Here is a 21,746-nt window from a genome sequence, read left to right as displayed (position 1 = left end):
TAAACGGACACTGACCTATGGGTCCAAGACCCTGAATTTTTTGTGAATGACGTACAATCACTCGTTGGCTGAATCAGCTCGTACCATGCACATCAGCTGCTCTTCAAATGAATCCACTGACATTAACACCATCAAAAACAGACTTGCAAGTTTGCCTCTCTCTCTTAACAGAACATTTGGAAGTCTGCCCTGCAAGTGCCAAAAACCTCAATGGTAACATGAAAATGTTTTTCACAACAATTCAGTCTAGAAAGAGAATATAAGGTTTGCAACTCGCACACAAAATGCTGTTCAGAGTTCAGTAAAATGATCCAAAAGCACCAAAGACCGAGAGCAAAGGCAACATAAAATATACATCATACGAAACAGGAAGGGAGAGAGAAAACCAGAACAGATTAAGCAAATCACTATGATTTCCATAATTGTTTTCTATTAACAACACATCAAGAGCCAGAGGGGCAGTGAGTAGCAAACCTTTCCTAGGCAGTGTTCAGCACTATCTTTTTTTGTAATCCTTCCAAAAGAAAGCAGGTTAAGCTACAACTTCCTCGTGGATTTTTACTTAAGTTTACATAGAGTTCTCCAGAATGGAGAGAATTACCTTCAAAATGCAAATGATTCTGCACAATATGGAGAGGTGATAGCCCGAACAATACAAGCGCTGGAGAAAGCTGCCCGTATGCTCTGGTACACCTGCGGTGGCTGGCTGCCAACTGATCTCTGCACATCAGTTTTCCGGCGCAGGCATCAGACCACCAGCAGCTTTATGACTCATTCAGAGTAAGCCTTAAGCATGAACTTTCCTTGTGTCTAGCATCCAAACCAACTTTCCATCTAAAGGGGTCTTGGTTAAATTCATTTTACAAACCTGTTAACAAACTAAAAGTACAGTAAGTGCAAAATAGAAACACCACTCACTTCCTGGATAAGATGACAGGAAAAACATTCATTGTCTTTACATTTGTTTCCTCTTAACGAGTCCTAAATCCGTTACTTGGTGTCATGTCAAGTTGTTGAACTGCCCAGCCTGCCACACAAAAGGCATTTAGCATCACACGGAAATTCCACTACAGAAAAATAGTAGAGTTAAAAATGGTATTTCCAGCTTCCTCTGGCACAGCTGCAGCTTTGAAAGAATCTGTTCTTCTGCCTCAGTACCACTGCAAGTATCACAGAATAATCAGATGCTGGAGAATTAAAAAATAAACACCAAAAAAACACCCAAAACCCCACAACACTGAAGTTTGCGCTGATCTAAACATTAATGCAAACAGAACCACAAAAACCAAAGCCAGTTCAGTCGATATTTTATTTCAAATCTCCTCTGTAGCATGAAGTTAGTCATCTCTCTTCCAAGGAACAAGATCAGCTCTTCCTGTCCACAGCATTAAGCTGCAAGAGGAGCAGATCAAGAAGCAATGGACTGAAGAAAACACATGTGTCACAGTCAAGGTCTGACAAAGGGTAAGTAAAAGGCCATGGGAAAAGCTATGCATCTGACTACAGCGAGCCTTTTATAAGGTACCATGTCCCATCTTCAACCGCTATTACTCATTTCTTGGATTCTGCTGTGGAATGGTGCCATTAAAAGAATTGGTGAAGCAGTGAAACAGCTGTGTTGCAAGCACAGAGTGTTCAATGTATGAAATACCTCTATATTGAAATCTTAGCTCCTTTTCTTCCCTCCATACCAAGAAATCAGTTTAAAAAAAAGAGTTGTAGAACAATACAGATTCATTTTTCTTCTACTGAGTCTACAAAGAGATGTTTTTTGATCTTCAGTGATCAGAAAACTAGAAATATTTCTTTACAAAGAGCAGAAAAATCTCAATCTAGATTAATTTTTAAACTGATGGTATCACCATAACTAAAGCTAGAACTATTAAAAGGATAGAATAGATAGAATTAAAGATAGAATTAAAGATAGAATTAAAGGATAGAATTAAAGCTAAAATAATGGAAGATCAAAACCAGAAGACAAGAAAGTACTTATTTCAAGTCTTGTTACTTGTTTCTCCCATCTTCATTTGAGGTCTTTAGATCCTTTCTGTGCAATGGTTAATTACTTCGGTGATACCTCAAGTCCACATTAAGGCACGGTTGATGAATCTTTTGAGTTTGCTTTACTCTGCACTTAAGGGGATATTTCTCTTCATAACCATCTGTTCTTCGACCAACCCAGAAATTTAGTATTGCTGGAAATCTAAGCCAAACTCCAGGAGGCCTGCGAGGAGCAAATTTTGAATGGATTATGTTTTTAATTCTTTTTTTCCCCAGTAATTTCAGTCAGCAAATTGTACAGCAGCTAAAACTAGCAAAAATACAACTAGGTAACATCCTACTTCAACATTCAAGAAAACCGCAAAGCCTGGCTTATGCGTGAAGTGTTTTGAACCGTTTTACAGGCAGCCTATAATAATTACACGATAGAGTTTACATGTAGGAGTCCAACAGGAACACCTACTTTCAGTAGGCCTTTTTTTGGTTTTAATAATTTTTAAAATTTGTTTGTGTGTGATCAGTATATTTTTTTTCTCATAACCTTTTCACCACTCTATAAATTTAATAGATGCGTTTCAAGCGCTCAGGCCATGAATACTGAATTCATTTCTCTCCTGCCTCTTTGTATTTATATTCTGAGACAGCAGAGTTGCCTGGTGACAGCCTCTTCACTTCAACAGCAGCTGGCAAGCCCTCCTTGTCCTGGAAATATGAAAGGAACAGTTAACTAATATTTCATGCTACGCTTTAAGTGTGACAATCTGGAAGTGCCAATACCACACAGGGAAGGATTTACAAGAGAAGATTCTTCTTAAGTCCCAGAAGCAATAAAGGAACAAACCCAAACAGGCCTTCATCACATGTAGCTAGCATGCAGCAAAAACTAACGCAGAGTTAGTGCATCATCTAGAGTTTAACACCACCAGACACAGGCAGCGACTGTGTAAATCTGCCAACTTAACTTCTATTTCCAGAATGCCAATTCTCAAGTTACGCAAGATAAGACCAAAGCAACTAGAGTTTTGACATTTTTACAAGAAACAGTCACCCTCTTTAATATTTACAAGACATGTATTTCAAATTGCTTATGTATGCCTATCTGCTTTCCCGAGATTACCGCTTCTGCTGAAGGTTTAAGCATATGTAGCCCAAACCAATTTCTTTAAACTTGTTTTTTTACAGCAAAAATAAAACCTTTACATTTGATAAAATGAGTTTATAGGCAACTTAATTCATACCTAACACTGCCATATTAATAAGAACCTTCATTAAAAAAACCTTATTCAACTAGTTTTAAGAGAAATTTTTACATATTGTCACATTCTTTACTTTCCTGTGTCAACCAGATAATTTCTAATTCTGTTTATTGTTTTGAAGAAAGCCAGGAATAACATTTTAGTGTCATATTGCTTTTTAGAAATACTATATTATAAGGAACTCATGTAAAACCACAATGTGGCCATGGCAATCAATCAACTACATTACAAAACATAAAGGAATTGCTAATGAAAACAAATAGTGTTTTCCAACATACTGCCAAGGCTTCTCATGACTAAAAAAATACTTGGAGTTTTAAAGCAGTTTGGAAAATGTTTATATTTTTGCCATTTTTTGGTTTAGTTTTAACGATATTATATCCATTTTGATTTGCTAATAACCTATATTTCCCATGTATTACAGAATACTTTACAGTTGTCTAACTTACTTTTTCTCTCTTTCCAAAATTCACCAAGCATAAGAAATTCAGAGAGACATATTATTAGGCAAATACATACAAGTACTGCAGAAATAAATTCATTGTTATATGGACTGTCACATTTCAGGTTTAATCTGAACTGACTCAAAAAGCACTTGGAACAAAAGTGTTCTAGCCAACCATAAGTTCTTGAAGTGTACTAAAAAAGAGAAAAACCACCCTACTCTTCAACAGTTGTATAATTGCCTAAACTACACAGAGAATACCTTCTTTGTTAAACACGCAACAGTGAATACTGATTTCTAAGCCTCAAGCTATGTACCTTTATAATGTTTACAACTCTGACCTTACTTTCATATTTTCAATATTGATAGTCTCAAACTGTTTGCAGTTTCAAAGTTATCGTGTGTGAGTTCAGTAGAGTACCACCAGTTCCCAATGACACTGCTCTGCGCTACTGATCTGCACAAACATCGTCTCTTATGGGAAACTCCCTGAGCAGCAATACAAAGCTTTATAGAAAGCAAGCTCTCTGGAATCATTTTGGGGTTTGATGGCTTCAAAACTTCTATTATTGCATCTCTGTTGATTTCAGGCAGCTTTAGTTATTCAAATGGCATTTAAACAGAAAACCAGGATTCCATCAAAGATGAAACTGACACGGGAAACTGAAAATCCCATTCTTAATTCCATTGTTTTCTTTCGTGGAGATGTTAACTTCAATACTTTTTTGAATGTATAATACAATATACCCCATCTATTACCCAATGAATGTGATTCATAACATGCTTCATTACCAAGAAAGCACAGCCAAACGTAGCTATCGTTTTGGTAAGATGTTCTAATAAAGAGCCATACCATGGTTGTGTTTACAACAACAATGTACACGAACTTAGAGCTTCGAATATACAACTGCAGAAGTCTATGGCACTAAATGATCCCAACTGACCAATAGCTTCAGTGGTCACCAACTCACTCCCAAGTTTTTAGGTGTGCAAATTTTATACAAAAGATAGGAATAATTATTTTGCTGGTACACTTCATGGCTTAGCCTTGCAGCCTGCAGTACTCCATCTCACCTTTTTGTTTCAGCACGGACTGTGTAACATGCTCTTCTCAGCTATCAGCCCTTAGCACTGTCCAGTCTATCAAAACGCTAACAAACATGCGTAAGGGACAGTAAGATGGAAGCACATTTGAAAAACATAAATCACAGATGGGTCACAGTGAGGCTCAACTAAGGCTGCAGCACCACTGAGGTCTTGTGAAAGCCTACGAACTGAAGCATTAAATGAGAGGGAAGTTTGGAAAAAAACAGGGAAAGCGTTCGATATACTCTCCTGCAAAAAGTTTCTGTGGAGTCAGATGTGTTGATGACAGAAGTTGAACTTCTTGAGCAGTATTCAAAACTTGGTGTGAGTAGGGGGAAGCAGGAACGTGGAAAAATACACCTCATCTAGCTAATGACCATGAGATGAAAGAAAAAGGAAAATCATTGAGTGCTCAGCTACTCAGAACGACTTTTCTCTTCTGGAGTCAAGTTCATGAACTGGACAAGAGAACTAGGGGGTTATTTACACTTGCAGTATTGACCTAGTTCATACCTGCAATGCTTTCAGCTACTATTAACAAAGCTCACTTAGTGCCATGTGCGATGCTACACTAAGAGGAAGGCCTCTGAGAAAGTAAGTTCAGCACATTTAAAGCAGTACTATCAGCCTGAGGAATAGTTTGCTTTATATAAAGAGGAGCTTGCTGATATTCGATGCAACTAGACAAGAAATCTATCATCTCACTATTTTTTATAACAATTTTGTTACTGTAGAAAAGGCAAGGGCATCAAAAGGGAACATTTTAAGATATTTGATACTCCCAAGACACGTGGCAGTACATGTCCAGCCATCAAGATGTTCCTGAGATAGTGAACTAGTCTAGTTCTGAGCAAGAACACTTCATAGACATGTTATATTTGTTTAATCATAAACCCTGGAAATGAGGTGGACATAAAACTAGCAGTTTCAGTAATTTCCTTTCTTTTCCTTGCCCAGCTTTGTCACACAACAAACTCCCCGCTACACCTTCAGGCTTCTTCAAGAGCTCTGCCAATTCTTTCCAACCTGTCCACCCTTAGCAGCGGATTCACTGAAAACAAGTTTTTCCTTCACTACCAACTCCGATGTTAATCTAGAAATGCCACTTTAATCCCCTTGCACAATTTTTCTCCACAGGTTGATCCACAAGGTGCTGACGTGCAGATGGTCACCGACTCCCATTGTGCTGACACGCCAGTCTACTGAGGATGATGACGGAAATGAGGAGCATAGCTTGTTCTGGCCAGCTGGCAGCACAAACGCAGTCGCTGATATCCGCACATCGTCACTGATTTGCCAGAACACCAGGTATTACACAGAACAGCAGGGAAAGCTGTGTCCCATAGGCAGTAAGTCCACAGAAGCAACTTCTCAAAATAAGTGAGAAAGGTGATGGAGTAGAACATTGAGACGTACTTCCCCATCGTGCTCAGGAGAAACCTCACTGACAGCTGGAGCTACACGTGCGTTATTGCACAAAATCATATGTTAGCACGGGTAAGCAGGATGATGAGAAGAAGCAGTTTTCAACAAGTCTTAAAAACTAAGCTCAAGAGCTGTTTTCCCTTTTATCGCAGACAAGCACACCTTAAGGAGTTACACTCTTTTCTCGTTATCTCATACCATGTCTAATTGGGCTCCTAAGCTTTCTGCTCCCTAGCTACTTTTTCCAGTTCTGAATTCATACCACCTCTGTACACTAATCAAGAGAATTCAAAGTATCAACAGGTCATTTCTAAAAACTCTCCTTCCCATTAAGCTCTCTTATTTGCCCTATATCCACTCATCCATTTTGGAGTACAGCAATGAACAGCATTTACAGTAATTTACCTGTTGAACAATAAACATGTACCACTAATTGTAATATCACAACACTAACTCTTCGTGCTATAATTGTTCCATAGAGGCTCTACCACTTTTTCTTAAAGGATCAAACTAATGACAAAGTTCTCTCCATCTTTTCATACAAGCATATACGTGTAATTTTTAAACATGAAAGATTAAATTAGAAGTTACACACACAAACACAACTCCTTTTAAAAAGGCTCAAAACACTGTATTTACATCTGCAAGTACTCACTTTATTACTACAACCTTTATAACAGAGCTTAGGTTTGCTTCAAACAAAACAGGGTTCTCGGCAATAGAGGCACAAGAAAAAGCCCTGCATACAGTTAGTCTACAAAGAATTAACTGGATTAATTAGCAAGGGATTTGAGAAGCAGCTTGGAGCTAGAAAACCAAAACACTAAATTGTTTAAATACTTTGGCAATGGATCAAGGTTTCCAGGCAGCCCTATGTTCCATTCTCTCCTTTTTTTTTTTCCTTCCCCCTCGGTGTTTTAACACATTTAACCTGACGAGGTACTTTTTCATGAGATATGAATGACACTGTCAAAATACCAAAAAAGAAGATGTGAATTAAAAAATGCCACAAGCTGTTAGCAATTCTGCCAACATGTATGAGCCTAGGCAACATTAATTAAAAATCAATAGCTTGGGACATAAATAGCTCTTATCTCTGTTATAGTATATCTCTAACATAACTCTTTATTAAAGAAAAAAAAGCCAGTGTCTTTCCTATTATACTGACTGAATTGACCACAACAAAGCAAAAGAAATGAGGAAAAAACACTGAGCACAGAAACACATATGAGAAAGGGAGGACAGGAGTATGAATGATTGGAATGTTTCAACCTTGCACTATCATTACCACATAACTGGCTGGAAATAGCCACACTGTAAATACTTGCACAATACATTACTGGGAAGACCATTTCAGGTTTCAGTGCTAGGATGTTTCTTTACAAAATCCTGCATGCCAAGGAAATAACACACACATCTTCCTGCCAGCTACATCTTATTACCCAGTATTTTTATTACGCACCTCAACTAAAGATTAGTTTACTGAAAATTCTCTGATAATTACAAAATAAAGGTGAGAAAGACTCAGGAAATGGCACTTAAGTTTTCCTTCTTTAGTGATACAATCTTCAAACTGAAGTTACACTGGAAGGCATCAAAGCTAAAAGAATTAAGGTAAAGTAGGAACTTTGGAAAGCTGTTTTCAAAGTTACAGAGCATCAAACATTTGACAGACTTAAACCCGTTTTCTGACAAGAGATCACCCAACGCATACCAAGCCGGATGCGCAGTTTGGGTCTGCTGTAACTCCTCGACAATCATGACAATTTAGATTGCCAAACAGTTTCTACAAAAAAATTTATTAATATAAAAACAATATGTAAGAATCATACTGAAAGGGAAAGGTTAAGTTTAGTTTTTGTCTAGTGACTCTTGCATTATTCAATTATTTATTAATGATGGACATATCAAATGCTTCCATCAAGACACAGTAGTCTAAATCAACACTGAAGAAAGCAGCCAGGCACTACTTAGTAATTTTTAATTTTTTTTTTTAGTTCAAATCAAAAGGGAAAATTTCATTTACGTAAGAGCCATGTGTACATACGTCAAGACACTAGAACGCTACACAAATTTCAGTAGAAAAGCAGATAACATTGTAGCACCCCTAAGGTGGAATTCTCGGGACAAAAAGGGTGATTTTGATGTCATGGCTGGAAGGCAAAGGTTCTGTTCATAAAACACAGGTGCCAAGTGTCCGGACAGGGAGACTGAAGACCTTGTTATTCACAAGACCTTTTGGGTTAACTTTTCATTGAGCTACAGTCAGAAATTACTCAACCTTCTATGGGGCAAAGGTGTGAGGGAGAAGAAGAAAAGCAGAAAATAATGTTAATACAGAATTGCTGTATTTTTTGAGGAAGCAGGTGCAATTTTTTTTTTTTTTTAAGATACGTTTTTGTTTTATAAGATCATCTTGAACTACCTGGATTCTTAGCTCTTCAGCTCCCATTCAAGCTATTGCCCATTTTGGTTCACCTTGTTTATGTACCAAATACCAGTCCTTGTTGCTGCAGTGGATATAACATGATTCTTCAGATAAAAAGTTGATTATGTAATCTTAATTTTTAATAGGAAAGATACATTACAACATGAAGTGCTGCTAATAGTGTTCCCCTAAATTGAATAAACTGCAATTCCACCACGTTCCCCCAATAATAGTTTGTATTTTTACAATGACATAAAACATCACTTCATTAACATTTCAATCGACTTCTCCATTGAAGGTTCAAGACAATAACATGATTCAGAGGCTTTGTTTTATTTTATCAATTTATTTTATCATTATAAATTAAACTGATTATAAGATGCAGAAGTAATTTGTAAACTCTTTCAAGGACATGATTTACATTTTTCTTCAACAAAGATGAAGACATCCCCCTAACATGTTCCACTTGTGTTAAATATTAGCCAAAGATACTTATACTACATACATGGCAAAAAACTGAAGGTATTTCTGATATGTTTTGGGATTGCTTTTAGTATTCTAACACTATTTATAATACTGATGCAAATACTGCCACCAATAAAGAAACAAACATTAAAAAGGTGTCCTTTAAGCTTCCCTTTAAGGCATCTACCATAATCGTATAATTTGCTCTGGACATCATTAAAATGTAAAGTTAATGAGGATTCAGCTGAAAACAGAAGAAATGTAACCTATTTTCAGGCAAAACTTCTAACACTGCAATCAGAGGGAAAACCTCTTTGATGTCTCTTTGTCTCTTCTCATTAATTTTCTTTTGGTTTAAAAAAAACACAAAGGCTGTTTAAACTAAAAAATGCATAGAAGTTTAAACATGGTAATTATAGTCAAGCTGCAATGAGGTCATTAGGTTTTTAAAACTTTGGAGATAAACAAAATCGAGATGTATGACTATTTTAAAAACCTGTCAATACTCTACTTTAATTGTCCGTGTGATACCCACTGCATTCTAAGGATTTACTCTAGATACAGAATTCCTTCAAGATGATATTTTGAGGGACTTAATCCCATATCTAGGGTAAAGCAAAGCAATCAAGAAATGCATCAAAATGTAAAGCACTGTAATTACTGTATTACTGGATACATTTGGTATTTATAAGTGCAACAAAGCATGCTTTTTGCAATCTCCATGCAAGAGAGAGAGATGGCAAATTATTTGATTCTGCTACTTTTTACTTCTACAATTCATTAAAGAATAAAATACTGAACAAGTTAAGTGATTCTATTTATTCACTACATCTATTTTTATTCATGAATACTTCTGAGGTACACACAAAGCTATATACTTCTGCTTTAACAGGCAAACCCTTTCCAGCAGAAAATATCTGCAAGAGCTATTTAATTACACAGTGCTGACACTGAAGTGGTATGTTGTTTTAGTGAATAATTTACAAGTAAATTTTCTCAAACCATAATCAAAACCATTTTTAACACTACTGCGTACAAAAGAAGATGATAGATTATCACAAACACATATAAGACATTTAAGCCATTAAGTAAAAGCAATGAATACACAGGACAAACACAACATCTTCAGTGCAGAAGGACATTAATCACAATGAAGCAAAATAAACATAATGTTTTTCCACGTGCAAATATCACCTCTAGCTAAAACAGGATGTGAAGAGATCAATATATTAGCCTGTGCTAATTTTAAGTATGAATTTTAATCCCTCTGTTGGCACAGGGTATAGCTTTAATAGAAAATTATTTACCCTATTGAATCTTCTTAACCTGTTTGATAAACTCTGCTTCAAATTAAACTGAGTGAATGATCAACGAGCAAATATCACATAAAAATCAGGTATTACTTTAGGTGCAAGTGAAGAGGAACTTTAGAAGAAAGTCTCATACTTAATGCAAAGGAATGTTTTGGGGGTTTTGTTTTAGTTTGGGGGGGTGTGGTTTTTTACCCTGTCATATTTTATTCCAATTTGATCCTGCCCCTCACGACAGGCCAGATACCAATATCCTGGTATCTCTACTTGCTTGCGCTGCCCTAGTTCGTATTCACAAAAAGATAAAGCATGTGATTTAAATAACATTAAGTCAAATATGAAGCTTACGAATTTGAAAAGTCAGAAGCCCGATTCTATTGTGCACCTATGCTGTTACACTTCACCAGCTATTTTTTCTTCACATTTTAGCATCTGAATTGAGTCTGCATTAATGATTTTTGATAGGAGTTTTCTCAGAGTGATGATCTGGGTTTAGAATGTTTGGAACAGAAGATCCCAAGGATCACAGAAGCATCTTAGAGGTCAACTAGACATAAAGGAAGAGTATTTACTTAAAAAGATAAAATGATGTAAGAATCAATTCCAAAAAAAGGTAATGTCATCACTACTTATATTCATAACTGTGTGGCTTCAACATAAATGACACTTCAAAGGAACTAAAGATGGGACCCAGTTAATCCCAGTAGAATGCAATGGGAGTTGTGAGTGTAATTCTCTTCACCATGATTTAAATCCCAATACAAATTCTAAGTGTGGAATTTCTTTTTGCTATAATATGCAAGATACTGCTTTAAAAGTCCTCACTGAAAGATCTCCCTCCCCCGCCCCTTCCTTCCCTAGGTGTATGTACTGTAATAGTTGATGAAGGCTGGGGCAGACCACACAGTTTTGGCACAAGAAATAGGGCAGAGTCTTGTATTATTTGACAATCTATAGGATGAATCATTTGTTTTCCACCAGTTAGTTCATCAGGTTAGAAAATATTACTCTCCAAACTGCCAGTCATGGAAGAGTTCAAAAAAATCATAACCAGCTTAAATATTGAGGGTTTTGGTTTTGATTTGTTGTTGCTTTATTTCCGGGGCTTTTTAAATCCCTATGGAAGTATAAACACATGAACTCTACAGACTATAACCTATTCCAGATAATAGGTTATCACTATCAGTTGTTTATTCCCACCCCTCCATCCAAGGTTATCAGCTTTAATACTGCAGTTCAACTTCCTTGGATTCTATATCACCTTTCCATGAAATAAGTCCTATTAAAAAACATATCCAAAGCTGTTTCCATTTAAAAAAAGACACAAAAGTCAATAATCTCTCAGCATCTGGAATTTTGACAAATATTTTACCAAAACTTGGTAGTCCCAGCAGGGCCACAAAACTGCTTACTCTTCAGTCAGGATTCAGCAGCATTACCTTAGTGTTCCTTCTCCCCCTCCAATGATGGAATCCAGTGGAGAGCAGGTGATACACCTTGTTCACAGATAATGAGTAAGTTACTCACAATCACCACTACAGTGAAGTGTACGACACACTGACACTTCACTGTGGATCAGCATGCCACAGCACTCCATCTGGAATACTGCAGGATCGGCCTTGCCTCTGGTAGCACAAAAGATGGGATTTGGTTTGATTTTATTATAACCACTGCTGAAGTAAAACAGTAGTCTTGAATTAATTTTACACTTCTTTGATAATAATTTATCCTCAAAGCATCTTTCTTTCTAACCCTATTTTAATCTTTTAAAAAAAAAAAATCCCACAACAAAACCAGTAAAAGCCACAACAAAACCTGACAATGTCTCTTTTTGTTCATGACAAAACAATATCACACCAAAGAGAAGCAGACCAATACTGCCTCAGGCACTCTGATAGGCCTCTTTTTGAATCAGAGTTTACATTCCCTTCTTGCAAGGAGCTACCTAAAACAAAAAGACTCAGTAATAAAAATAGATCAAGTTCATCTTTTGCTTTACCAATTTTGCTTTGCTTGCACGTTAAACATAAAATAGCGCTCTGCATAGAGCTACTGACCTACGCACCAACAGCCCAACACAGACACAGTTCCAAACGCCAGTGTTGTACTGGAGGCTCGCACAGGAAGCATCAGTACAAGTGTGGACGGACAAGTGTCAGTCATTTCTGGGACGGTGCTCACAACATTAGGCAACCAACCACCCCAAAATCACTATTCTTAATCTACAGGGAGTCTACTTTAAAGTCATTACTTCTTTGTTTCTTTTTCATCTGAATGACACTCTAATTAGAGTTATTTACAGAAATGTCTATATCTAGATTAACAGCTGGTTGCAGATGCATTGAGCTTTAAGCAAAAGTTAACACTCATTAATGAGATTACCTGTTGTGATTAAATAAGGACAAACAAAAACAAACCACCTTGGAAAATTTTGTGACTGAGAATGAGCTGAAGTTAAAATTACTCCCTTAAAGTCACACACGCACTCCCTTTATCAACAACTTTTTGACTCTATTCGAAGAACAATCTCTTACAACAGCCCTACTCTTAGAGGAGCACATTAACAGAGTTAATTGTAACAAGTGCTTCATCAAATTCTTAAATGCTTAAACGCTGAAATATTAAATGTTTCAGCAGTATTTGGTATCTGAATTGAGTCCTTCAAGAACCCTTAAAAAAGAGCAACCACTCAAACTCCTCCATAAATTCAAGGAACACTGTAAGTACAGCCAGGGAATGAATTAATTTGTTAAAATCACTAAAAACCCCTCCCTAAAAAGTTTCAGTTTAGCAGTTAATTTCAACCTGCAGTTAAAAAGGCACTAGCTGTCAGTCAGTTTTCTCACCCAACTCTATCATGAAAAGAAAAACTGACAGATCACAGGAGCTTGCCTTTGTAAACCAATTCGGGAACTTTCATGCTTCTTATTTGTTAGGTTAAAGGTTAAATTGCTGACCTCTGCCCTCCTGCTTAGCAGCCTTTCCCTTTTTCTGTAAAGCTTTATTTTGGGGCTGTATTTACATGGATTAGTCTCTTTTCACGCTAAGAAGGAATCTGTTCACAGCCAAAGCCTTAGTTCTGGTTGTACAAAAAGCAGTCACAATTATTCAGCAGCAGACAATGACCATATTGTGGATTTACAAAAAAAACACCTCAGCCATGGCAAGTTCTGTCTTTGCTGCACAAAACAATAGAAGAAAAATCTTATCAAGCATTCAAGAGAAAGCAAACAAAGCAGGCCCACTGTGAACTTGATGAAGATGTCAAGCTCCTTTAAAAAAATATAAATCAACAAAAGAGTTTAAGGTCTTGTGAGTGAGACTGCTGAATTTTTCTGTCTAGTTAAACAGTGCCAGCAGTAGCAATATAGTGCAGACTAGTAAATACTGGTGAAATAGAAAAGACCGCAGACAGAAGCAGTTAAAGCATGAACCAAAAGTGGCAAACAGATCTCTTCCCACAAAATAACTTAACAGAAATGGAATAACATTCAACGACACTTAACATTTTTGGATTTTAGTACATTTCGTGTCATCAGCTACAAACACACAGAAAAGTGTGTTAGATAAAACTTACGATGACTTGCAATACGACGGATTGTACTGGCTTTTTATAAGTGAGTTTCTCTTCAAATTGAGTTACATATTTCAATTATACTGTAAGAACCAAACTGTGAACCGCCTTCAAACAAAACAGTTCAGACGGTGCTACTTGTTTGATCTGGACGCTGCAGTCCTAGTAAGTTCTTTGTCTTCCACCTTGTTTGTACTTAGGAGAAAAACCATCCAATGAAAACAGAAAAACAAAGCAGCGGCTCAGGAGAATTAGAATTCCCAATACTACCTTTCTACTTAGATTTGGTTACTTTTCCAGTCCTGCTTTAGGAAGTTAGGTGTAGCCACATAAAACCATAAAGACTGGAGAGGAAAACTTGCGATACCTGAATTCCAGCACATGTTCAACAGAAAGCCCTTATTTAATGGAAAGAGACATGATTTTTGCACTTCCTTTGCTATTTCTTCTGTATTTCTTAATACAGGACAAGCAGACTTCAACCAACAAAATGTTTTTGCCTTAAAAAAAAAAAAAAAGGTTGTTCTGAGAGAGGCAAGGCTGAGGTTTATAAACCTTTGAATGATCAACTTCATCCTACTCCAGGAACTTTGCTTATGCTCAAGAAAATACTTCACCTCGATAGGAGGAACTGCTTTAGTATTTAAAATGACAGCATATTTGAAAAAGATAAGAAGTAGCTGTACGACTGTTTTACAGGGACAGAAACCGCCAGCTCTCTCTACCTGTGAAAGTACGATCATGGAAACCATAGTGACAACTGTAGAATAATTTCAGGGCCCAAGCACATCATGACTTCTCCCAGCAGAGTTAAGGACTTCGATTAGTTTAAGTTATAACATTTGTGATCTACTAGGAAGGGGGGGAGGGAAGGAAAAAGCTCTTGCAACACAAGGCTAGAACATGAAAAGTAAAGAAGGAAGTACTTAAACTACTCACAAGCTTCTAGTAGGAACAAGATTAGTAGTACATGCTACTCTCCGAGCCAATTCAAATGCAAATTCCATCCTTTCTCTCAAACAAAGATAAACTCCCTCAGAGTTAATAGTTTCCTTCTAAGATTCATCTCCCTTTTCAACTTAGTGCTATGTTTTGAGAAAAGAAAGAAGCACATGGCAAGTCTTACAGCAAGACCTTTTAAATTCTGTCATAAAAGAAGTAGTATAAACTCCATTTCCTTTACTAATCCAGTGAACATTTGTTAAACTCTAACACACACTTTGTCCAAGCGATCACATTTAGGCTTCTAACTTGCCATGGGTTTGGTTTTTTTTTTTTAAAGAAAGGAATTCTTTAGCTGTACTAAACCATTTTTTCCTTGAACACACAGCAAGAATTTATGCTACACTCACAAAAAGATGAAAGATGAGGTCCTTGGAGAGAAAGGCCTTTTGGCACACTACATGGTAAAGCTATAGATTTGACACACTTTTATAACGTCTACTTTGGCGAGAACACAAAAACCCCATACAAAAGCATGCTACATCCTCCCAGACAGGGGTGTCTTATTCTTGTGAGCATTTACTTTCAAATGTTCATACTTTAGAGACTATTTTGATCGGTTACTTTAGACTAACAAATTCTGGTTCTCTATATGAACAGATTGACAGACTACAATTCTCCTCCCAGCCCCATCTAAGAAGCAAGGATTTTTGGCTGAGGTTCAGCAAGATCCTTAAATCTGTCACATCATTCTTGATGAACGATCTGCAGTAATTTTAAGATGATAAAGTACTATGAAGATTAAACTAAAGACTTCTTCAGTAGCTAGTATGCTTTCGCTTTCTTTATATAGGTATTTAAATTCAAATTTCTAGTAGATCCTTTTCTACTTCTGCATCTCAAAAAAACCCCCAAAACAATCTTTTAGCTGATGTTTAAAAGAACACACAGTTCCAATGGACTCACAAGCATACTATGTCAATAGTACAGAACTGAATTTCTAGAAGTGCTTAAGCTAACTTAAGCAGTTTTAATTTGTAAAAGAAACAATACAAGTTCTTTGTAATTTACTAATTCAGTTTCTGGGAGGTTGCACTATTATGAGATGCCATGACAAATACGCAAGCCTTCCATAAGAAGAGCTTCACGATGTCATAAAATGCATTTTCCTTTCCTTTACATGAAGTTTAGAAATGAGAAAAGAAATCCAGTAAAATAGTAGTATTTCATACAAAGTGTCTGTTTTGCCCTCAAATTATTCACTGCATGTAACAAATCCAATAAATGAGAGAAGATCATGCACCAACGACACAGATCTATCATCAAAACTTATTAAAATAAGTTACGATTGTAATCTTTAGCTTCAGTTTAGAGCTTCCAACATTATTTGCTTAGGAACATGCTATCTTACAGGATGCGCACTGCTCTAACAGCAGAGAACTTAGCATTTCCAGCGAAAGGTTAAATGACTACCCTTTCAGCTTTTTGAGAAGCACCAGCTAGATCAGTGATGAAGCAAACTGCAGAGACATCCTCTGCTGCAAAGGTTTTGGTATCATCGAGTATGAAAAGCACTGAAAACAAAGTTTGGTTTCAAACATTTTTATTAGCTAGGATGAACAGTAAAACCTAACAAAGCAGTATGCTAACAAAAACAATGGCAGACCTTAAACCTTGGACGTAGTGTTCAGAAACGCTATAATAAAGCATGTTTTAGTGGACACTAACATAGTCTACTCAATTACTTAAATATGACTTGAGAGAAATAAGTATCACATCAGAAAGGCAAAACTAATGCAGCTATAGATGATGTCCAGAATATATTACTGGTATCTGCTGAGCAATAAGATGCATTATTATTCCTCTCTATCTATGATTTTTGAGACTCTATTTAATTCCTGAAGCAAGGTTAACTCATGTCAGTGTACCCTCTAAAATAATCATGATGAACTTAACCCTTTTTGCTTAGTTGGGTTTTTTTGGGGTTTTCTTTAAAGCAATACACCTGGAATTAGCGAGGCAGATGGCCTCCTTATACCTAAGTGGTAAGGAAAGTTAAGAAATTCTCCTACTGACAGAATTACAGAGCACTAAAATGCATAAAGGCAAAGAGAGAAACCCAACACACAGGCTATAGAATATTAAAGCCTTAATATGGGGAAAAAAAGTGTGATTACTAAGAGAAATGTCCTAACAATCTCTCTATTCCCCTGGAAAGGTTGAAAGCCAGTTACCAGCCATACTGGTCGAAGAGTTGACTTGGTTGTGCCCATCTGTAGAGCATTAGCATCTTACTCCATCCCAGCCACAGCACTGCACAAGGCACCTGTGCAACCTAAGTCAGCCTATGAGCCAGGCTGCTCTATCAGCCCTGGACCTGCTCCTTTTCCCCTGAGTCACAGTCATCACCCAGTACTTACCTGATACTACACAGGAAAGAATCAAAGTATTTGCACTGTAAGTTTTGGTCAATATTTTCCCTAAAATAATATTCCATTTTTTAAATAAAACCTTGACTATTTTTTCCTGTCTTCCTGAAAGTAAGTGTGTGGGAGTTGGTGAGAAGGACCAGATTTGGAAAGTTCCAATGCTTGACATACACAACACAGATTTCTCACTAGGTAACTTCCATGTACTGTCACTATGAAGATGCTGACACCATTCTTTCTACTCTATTTTGCTGCCCTAGACTTCTGGTGAGAAGGCACCAACATTTTATCAAAAGAGGGTATGGACAAGAGAACAGTGCTATTTGATGAAACTGCAAGGTAGAACATGAACAAATGCATCATTGAAGCATTAAGTGAAGAAATTCTGAATTGCAGACAGCTTAAATTAAAAAAAGAGTAAAAAAAAGAGTGGGAACAAAGTTAAGATAAAAGCAATTTTGCATTTTCATTCAATTGAATTGTTTAGGTAATTGTGTCTCTTAAGGAAATATCTTCTAATAACAAACATCCATTTTAATGTTGCCAGTCACAGTTCTCAAAACAAAGATATCACATTTACATAAAGTGACCCAGTAAGAAAAATCTCTGTGTCTCTAAATAGGAGCCATGAATGTCACCAAGAAAAGCACAAACACAGCTTTAGACAGAACTGAATGCTGGAATTGTATAACCTACCGAAGGCTTCATGTGCCAGAAACATATAAACCAACAATGCTGAGCACAGATGATCACCACTTCAAACAACCGAAAGGGGAAGGGACAGCAAGCCCCCAGCTGAGCTGACCCAGTGATCATCTCCTTTCTCAGGTTTCTGCCTGGTTTGGAATAAAACAATGTTTGCTTTTTCAACCTCTTTGGTTTAGAAGTTCTCTTCATACCTTATTAAGAGTAGAAAACATCCTCCAAGTGTTCCTGAGGCTGTGATTTCTAGGAATTGAATTGTGGGATCATAGCATAATTCAGTCTGGAAGGGAGCTTGGGAGGTCCTAGCCCAACCTCCTCTCCAAGAAGGGCCAGATGCGGGGTCAGACCAGGTTGTTCAGGCTGTCAACCAGTCAGGTCTTGAGAACCTCCAAGGATGGAGACTGCACAGCCCCGCTGAGAAACCTGGTCTGACACTTGACTGTCCCCATGGTGACACATTCCCAATATTCAGTTAAAATGTCTCTTGATTCAGTCTGTGTCATTGCCTTTTGTCTCCTGCCATGCACCACTGTGAAGAGCCTCCATATCCCATCTTGATGAGCTCCGCATAGGTGTGAGAGGCAGCTACTCAGGTTCCCTGAAGTCTTCTCCAGGATGAAGCAGCCCAACACTCCCAACCTCTCCCCACAGTGCAAGTGCTCTAGCTTGCTCACCATCACTAGAACTTGTTCTAGTTTACTGATGTTTTTTCAGAGCCCAGAACAGATTTTTTCCTTCTGCAGTCAACTGTCTTGGTAAATAAGAGGAAGCGTTCTAGATGACAGTCAATGTATGCTGCTTTTATTAATTTCAAAAGTTATTAACCAAATAAACATTTAATGCAAGTTTGTTAACAATCACATGAGCAATAAAGCTACTTGAATGTACAGTTGTCTGTCAGCAGTTCATAACACAAGTCGGTATCTCCCATTACAGCAAGATGCAAGTACACTATGAAATATATGAAGTATCAGCTGCAGTGAAAAGTTTTAAGTCACATTGAAAATACCCTTTGCTATACAAACTTTTGAATAAAACAAAACAGAGCGATGTTTTACCATCCCATGAGCCAATCAATCTCCCACACTAGGACTGTTACAGCTTTGGAGTAATTGATTCTCCTCAAGACCACGTCAGAAGACTGGTATAAGAACTAAGAGCATTGTAAGTGACCAATAGCATTATACTAGACGTGAACTTCAAAAACAGTTGTCTTAGTTAATTTTGGGATCCCTTACATAGGAAGAAATACGCTTCTAAACATGCCTGATAATTTGCTCCTTAGACACCTTTTATATATTTTGTTTTCTTAACAGAAACTGTTCCTTGCCATTTAACATTCCTTGACTGAAAAAAAAAGTAGTTTATACCATATTCTTGGTCTTCTGTCATAGAACAGCTAGCCAAGAAGGAGAAAGAACTACATGGAAGCCTCTAAGTCTACTTCTAGAATGGTGATTTGCCTGGGATACAACATAGCCATTAACTACAGTTAACTCTGTGGAGAATCAAACCACCACCTTCATTTAGAACAAAAGGACAGAATATTTGGGGAATACCCAAATGTAAGACTTCTGAGAATAAAGAGCACCCTTTAAATATTAAACAAATAGTTGGGAAAAATCTTTTAAAAGATTGTTCAGAGAGAATTAATAACTTCAAAATATATGGGTTGTAAAAACAATTATTAAAACCATTTTTTTCCTCACTAAAAACAATTTCTGAAGGTTTTGCACCTACAAGTGCATACACCAAACCTAAAAACACAACTAAGTGAAACTCCCACAGAATCAGTTGGTTTATAGAACAAAATGTATACTAAATTCTCCAATTAAAAACCTGTAAAGTAGTTTCCGTGCTTTTTAACCCACCTTCCCACAGCAGGGAATTAATCCCTCCAGGGGGATGCAAACAAACTTCAAAGAGAAGATTATACCCAGACACTAGTACTGTACAATGTAATGTTTATGGTCAAATTTGTTCAGATTTTCTGGCACTAGAATCCAGGTCAGATGTGCAGAAACAAAGACTAGTTATTAAAAGGGCTCCTGCAGTTACATCAAATAGTCGTGATGGCATACAGCAGTAGGACAAGGCAAAACCGTATTCCAGTTAAACTCCCATGGAGGCCTTGGCAGAACAGAGTTGCAGCTATTTGACTTTTGCAGATTGTAACAAACAAATACAGACATAAGAGGAAATAAGTAGCTTTCCAGTCAATAAAATACAAAAATGCCTTTCTATTGGTCCATTCCATATATACAATAAACACATGATCATTTTATAAAATATAAAAGGAATACTACTTCAGTATATGTTGACTAATCATCATTATTTAATTTTGACATCCCTCCTCTTAGTTACAATCTAGAGACTGATCTCAAAACAGTATCTCGAACTAAGTTCTGCGATTACAAATTTCAACCTTTGCTTTTCCTGCTTATTCGATCAAGTTCCTCAGGTTTAGGAAAGAAGTGCAAACAAAAATTCACAAGTCTACTTACATGTTGGTTTCAGCAGTTATGGGCCTTCTCTAGCACAAACACAGGAATACTTGTCACAATATTATAGAAAAGTATAATTATAGTTTGATAACTATGTTTGGTAGAAATAGTTAACCAAATCATAAACAGCTTTCCTGCCTTATTTGTACATAAAATCACTTGATCAAAAGGAAAAATTCTGGGAACAGATAAAAATACTTCTGTAAACAAGTAAGAAAGAGGAAGTAAAAATAAATTCCACACAAGAAGTTTTAGAGAGTTTTTGGTTTAAAACTACCCATTCCTTATGAGCAGCAAGTACAAATCTGAAAATGCATTTACTTTTTCAATCTAATGAATTTATTTCTATTTTAAAAAAACAAAAAATGTAAAATAGTCAAAGAAGACAGAAAATTGCCCACAATTAGGGACAGAGGCAAGAATTTCTCATTATTAGTCCCAACTGTGAGAGGTTCCACAGAACCAGTGATTGAGATACCTTAAAAGGCTAAACCAGCATAATATTAAACATACTTCATTATCTCACAATACATGGTTCTTACAAATAGTTTTAGCCAATAAATAGGTAGAATTTCAGTGTAAACAGTACCTTTCCCAATGCAACTGGTTCCTGAATAGGTTACTTCTGCATACACTTCAAAGGTAGTTTCCGGATTTTGTCTGAAAGGAAAAAAAATTATTTAGCACATGGAGAATTTTTTTTCAAGTGTGCTTTCAATTATTCAGTCAAAAAGGGTTCTAAGAATGCAATGACAACTCAAAAAACCACATTTCTTGTTATACGGCCTGTGATGATTTCACATCAGACCTTTCTGCCTTGCTCATATGTAACAAGATGTGACTGAGGCATGGGTTAGTCAGTATGAACAGGGTGTCCAACAAGTTTCTACAGAGAAACAACAATAGAAATCAAGCACACAGATCCTTTAAGTCAATTCAGTTGTGCCTAGTCCGCACTTCTAGATAGTGAAGTATCACAGACCTATCCTTCAGAAATTTGCCAGAAAAAAGAAAACCATGCCTTTTACACCACTTTTCAGAATGCTACTCAGATAGAGAAACAAGTTATTTCAGTTCCGGGCCACAAGAGTAATTTTGATTACATGTGCAACTTGCAAAAGCAAGTTCTTCTCATTTCATCTTTACTTTCAAAGGAGAAAGTAGGTCACCCATGTG

At 36.8% G+C, this 21,746-nt stretch overlaps 1 protein-coding gene across 1 annotated transcript in view; it reads right to left on the bottom strand.

Annotated features, from left to right (window-relative positions):
• Positions 1-21,230, bottom strand: part of DENND1A (DENN/MADD domain containing 1A) — a gene marked incomplete at its 5' end in the record, with an annotated part of 194,078 nt that extends 172,848 nt beyond the window's left edge. The window contains one exon of the mRNA XM_010153875.1: positions 21,160-21,230. Within this exon, the coding sequence (XP_010152177.1) occupies positions 21,160-21,230 (71 nt within the window). The remainder of the gene's footprint in view (positions 1-21,159) is intronic.
• Positions 21,231-21,746: the final 516 nt, after the last annotated feature.

The sequence above is a fragment of the Eurypyga helias genome, unplaced genomic scaffold, assembly GCF_000690775.1.
Source record: "Eurypyga helias isolate BGI_N326 unplaced genomic scaffold, ASM69077v1 scaffold4336, whole genome shotgun sequence".
NCBI lineage: Eukaryota > Metazoa > Chordata > Aves > Eurypygiformes > Eurypygidae > Eurypyga > Eurypyga helias.
The sequence above is the reverse complement of the archived record's forward strand: the minus strand, read 5'-3'. Positions and strand labels throughout refer to the sequence as shown.